Genomic DNA, 4,877 nt, shown 5'->3' on the forward strand with positions numbered 1-4,877 from the left:
CGCTTATGTGCGGGAAGCATGCTGCAACAGCACGTTGAAGCAGACTCTATTAACCGAGTCTGCCGGAGCACGTAAATTGATGAGTTCTGGAAGCGTTGTGCGTCATGTGTATCAGCGGCACAGCATGCCTTTGTGCTGAGAAAATGGCAGCAGTGCTCTTTGAACACGTTCAATATTTCATAGATTTCATAGACATTTGGGCTGGAAGGGACCCCGGAGGATCATCGAGTCCAGCCCCCTGCCCCATGGGCAGGAAGTCAGCAGGGATCATAGGATCCCAGCAAGATAAGCATCCAAATGTGTCTTGAAGGTGTTCAAAGTGGGTGCTTGAACCGCCTCCGGCGGCAGTCTATTCCAAACCTTGGGGGCTTGGACAGTGAAGAAGTTCTTTCTTATGTCCAGCCTGAATTGGTCACAGTGGAGTTTGTGACCGTTCGATCTTGTCATCCCTTGGGGGGCTCTGGTGAACAGATGTTCCCCCAGATCCTGATAAGCACCCCTGATAAACTTATAGGTGGCCACCAGATCACCCCTGAGCCTGCGCTTTTCCAGGCTGAATAGCCCCATGGCTCTCAGCCTCAAACGCTGGCTTGCATCCATAGATGCTTCTCAAGCAAATCCTGGGATGTCATTCTCCCACTGTACTCGGCCTTGGTGAGGCCGCAGGTGGAGTACTGTGTCCAATTTTGGGCTCCACGATTCAGAAAGGATGTGGAGAAGTGAGAGAGTCCAAAGGAGATCCACGCGCATGATCAGAGGTCATGCTTTAGTTCAAAGCACCCTGTCGTTTTTCTCAGCACAGGGATATCCTATGCCTCTGATATATGCAGCACGTGGGCATCTTTAATTAGCACAGCTTGCTCATTAAAAGCACCCAGCACCCCATTGGGAGCACGTGTGAAAATGCCCAGCCAGTGCTGTTACATTTGGAGTAAAAAGCAGCTGGGGTTTCAGGCATCCTGCTCCTGTTTCTGCCTCCCTGATTTGAAGCTCAAACAGTCGCTGCAGATAGGCACTGTGAATTGGGGCTTAAATAGCATTTGACACCTGTGCCTGGCACGCTGCATTGCTGTGTACATGAGCAGCGGTAACCATGTTGCATAATCCTCAGCCTCCATCTAGCAAATTCTTACTTGCCTTTACTCACTACTGTCTGGTTGCCTGAGAGGTGAGGTGGGCCCAGGTGTATTAGAGTAGGCACAGCATCTGTGGCATATTTGAACAGAGGTAAAAGTCGTAGCCAAGGAGCGCTGCAGCATGGGATGGCTGCCCCAGCCCTAACGCCCAAGAGGAAGCCTGCAGAACTGTGCTTAGTCAGGCCTGGCAGGAGTGAACTAAAGGTGGCAAGAGCATATCTAGCTGTGAGCAACCATCCACCCTCCCCCTCGGGGCTGAGGAGACAAAGGCAGGTGCTTTTGCGGCCCTGGGACCCGCACGCAGCAAGCTATGCTCACGCATGCGCACTGCTGCGCCCAGGGCGAGAGAGGCGGTAAGACCTCGCCCCCTCCCAAGATCCAGAACGAGGTCTTTCCCCAGCACCTCAGAGCAGGAGTAGCGTTGCGGCCGCTGATTGGTGCGCCAGCAGCGCTCCGCCTTTTGATTGGCGGGTGGGCGCGATTGCTGTTTCCTGATTGGCTGCGAGGGAGGGGTGGGGAAGAGGAGGGGGTGCGAGCGGGGAGGAGCAGCACAGTGTATGGCTGGAGGGTGCCAGGGCGGATATAAAAGGCGCGGCGCAGGGGTGGAAACACGTCAGTGCGCGTTTTCTCACTGTACTGTCAGGCTGCTTGGCGCGGCTTTGCGCGCGGGAACATGGCGGCGTTGAAGGCTGTGTGCGTGCTGCGCGGGGACGGGCCCGTGTCCGGCGTCGTCAATTTCGAGCAGAAGGTAAGAGCTGGACCCCGCGCTCCCACCCCGGGGCTGGCGGCGGGTGTTACGTAAGCTGCGCGGGAGGTGATAGGTCAGGCTGGGAAGTGCTGAGTCATGCGAGGGGGCGGGCACGTGTGTCCGCGTTTCTCGCGGTTTAACCCGGGCCGGGGTCCTGGGACCCCCGCCCTGCCTGGTGGGAGGGGAGAAGAGGCAGCAGCTGGAGCCAGGGAAGAGCTGAGTGCTGAGGCTGGCCCCACAGTCACTTGCTTTTATATTGATATTAATATTGTTATTGATTAAAAAGTAATATGGTTAGTATTGCTATCAATCTGATGCTGCTGCCACTAATGCTAATAGTGATGGTGCTATTAGGAGTATTATTAATAGTCTTAGAAAGAAGGAACTTCTGTTGCCTGGGTGAGAGCTGCTCAGGAGCACTGCTTCTCCAGGCATGTGTGACCCCCTGGCTGAGCGCCAGATCCAGCCTAGGCAGTGGTGCCAGCCAGCCTGCAGGGCTCCCCACAGGAAGAGGAGCAGCAGCAGTGCCAACTCTGCTCTCCTGCTGTCACAATTCCAAGCCTGCTGGGCTGGGTGGCAGGGCAGGCACTGCTCCCCTACACCCTTGCTTCAGTTTGGAGACCAGCACAATGCCTGAAGCCAGGGTGTGGAACATTGTGGTCTCAGAGCTGTAGCAGCAGGTGGTCTGAGCAGCCTGTCAGTGCCTGATGTGCCCAGTCATGGGTGTGGAGCCGTCCTCCTCTGCCCTGGCCTGAAAGCAGTGAGCTGTGTGTAGGGGGTGTGGGGGAATGCTGCAGTAAGGTGCTGCTGCATGTGGTTTTGGATAGATAAGGCCAAAATGGGTTTTTAAGGGATCGTAACTAAGATCCTTGTTGGGTTAAATCTAGGAGAGTGCGGAAGGGAAGTACAAGCATGAGTTTGTCATTAATGTGTTTAACTTGCGATGTATCGTGAAGAGTATACACATAGTGTACAAAGGCATGGCCTTTGATAAAGGTCTTGGTGTTGCTGTGAAAGATGACGGCTGACTAGCTAAGCTGCAGCTTTGCAGAGGAGGACCTAGGAGTTGGAGTGGATAATAAGCTGAATGAGGCAACACTGACCTTGTTGCAAAGAAGGCTAATGGTATACTGGGCTGTATTAGTAGGAGCATTGCCAGCAGATTGAGGGAACTGACTATTCTCCCTTTATTAGACTAACTCAAATAGAATAAAGATATCAGACTTGCCCAAAGAACCCTGTTCCCCTCTGTTTGGCACTGGTGAGGCTACATCTGGAATACTGTATCCAGTTTTGGAGCCCCCACTACAGAAAGGATGTGGATAAATTGGAGACAGTCCAGCGGAGGGCAGTGAAAATGGTGAGGGGGCTGGGGGTGTTCCTTGTATCTAACCTAAACTTTATCACCAGGAGGATAGTGAAGTACTGGAACAGGTTACCCAGAGGTTGTAGACTCAAAAACCTCCAAGAATGTAGAGTCCCGAGTGGACAAAGCTTTGGCTGGGATGATCTAGTTGGGAATGGTCCTGTTTTGACCAGGGGGTTGGACTACTTGACCTCCTTAGGTCCCTTCCAACCCTAATTTGCTATGATTCTGTGACAGTGCAGTAGTTCTATAGAAGAAAATTTGGGTGGGGGGGAATCCTCTGAGGTTATGGAAGTAAATGGGTCAAAAGGCAGCTGTGTGCACACTTGCAGTCTGAATCTTGATGCTAGTTATGTGTTCAGACCAGTGATTCTTGACCAGGATGCTGTGGCACCCTAGGGTGACTTGATCCTCTCGGAAGCTAGCACTGCTGGGTATGCAGACATGCTGTGCATGATAAATTCCCATTTGAAATCTCTGGGTTATAATATTAAACATTTGGACGTGTTCTGGTGCAAAGAACATGGGAAGACCACAAGAATTTCTCCTTTTTTTTTCTCTGTAGTACCCCCCCCCCCCCCCAAAAAAAACAAAAAAAACAAAAAAAAAGAAGTTTTCCAAGGAGTCTAAAAAAGCTTGAAAACTGGTTTAGATGGAATGAGTCTGCCTTGGGGGTGTGACAGCACACAATCAAATACTGCATTAGCTGCAGTCCTATATAAACCACAGGACTGAAGTATGCATTCTCAATCAGGAAGCCTCAATCAAAGCTTTACTCCTTTGTATGCTTATTTACAATTCTGTAATGAGTTAATAACAAGCTAGAATTTTTATTTTCTTCTTTTTGTTTTGAAGGATAGTGGACCAGTAAAGCTGTCAGGAAGCATTCAAGGTTTGAGTGATGGAAAACATGGCTTCCATGTTCATGAATTTGGAGACAACACTAATGGTACAGTTTTCATCCAGGGTCTCAATGTAGCACAATGTAGCATAATGCAGTTTGGCTACTAGCTTATGGTATTTGATGCAGCCACTTTATTTATTTATTTTTTTTAACACTGGTTAATAGACAACTGTGGTAATGCGTCTCACTTCAATCACATTCCTTTCGTGCATAAAACCTGTGTATGTAAAAACAAAGAAAGGAGTTGAAATGATCTCAGCATTGTCTTGCTGTTTACCAGCAGGAAGTGATGGCAACATGTCTGAGCTACTGTTATTCCAGCGTGCAGTTGTAAACCTGATGCATGGGCCATAAGAGGCTGTTTAATACTATGGCTGTGGCACCTGCCTGCAAGTTAAGCTAAACACAAATGAGAACCTATTTCTTGGATAAACTCTAAATGGCTCCTTTCAAAACTTAAGTTAAGATTTGACTCTTGGTGGAGCTTGGCTTTTTTTAATTGTGATCTAGAGCAGTGTGAAGAAGCTTGTGCAGCACAGCATAGTTTCATAGTTGGTAGGGTTGGAAGGGACCTGAGCAGATAATCAAGTCTGACTCCCTGCCATGGCAGGAAAAAGTACTGGGGTCAAATGACCCCAGCAAGGTGTTCATCTAGCCTCCTCTTAAAGACCCCCAGGGTAGGAGCCAGCACCACTTCTCTTGGAAGTTGGTTCCAGATCCTAG

General features: G+C 50.0%; 1 protein-coding gene across 1 annotated transcript in view; it reads left to right on the forward strand.

The window, feature by feature from the left end:
• The first annotated feature begins 1,710 nt into the window (after positions 1–1,710).
• SOD1 (superoxide dismutase 1) overlaps positions 1,711–4,877 on the forward strand; it is a 9,742-nt gene continuing 6,575 nt past the window's right edge. The window contains exons 1-2 of the mRNA XM_006035690.2: positions 1,711–1,884; positions 4,106–4,199. Of these exons, the coding sequence (XP_006035752.1) occupies positions 1,810–1,884; positions 4,106–4,199 (169 nt within the window). The 5' untranslated portion in view covers positions 1,711–1,809. The remainder of the gene's footprint in view (positions 1,885–4,105; positions 4,200–4,877) is intronic.

The sequence above is a fragment of the Alligator sinensis genome, unplaced genomic scaffold (assembly GCF_000455745.1).
Source record: "Alligator sinensis unplaced genomic scaffold, ASM45574v1 scaffold1207_1, whole genome shotgun sequence".
Classification (NCBI taxonomy): domain Eukaryota; kingdom Metazoa; phylum Chordata; order Crocodylia; family Alligatoridae; genus Alligator; species Alligator sinensis.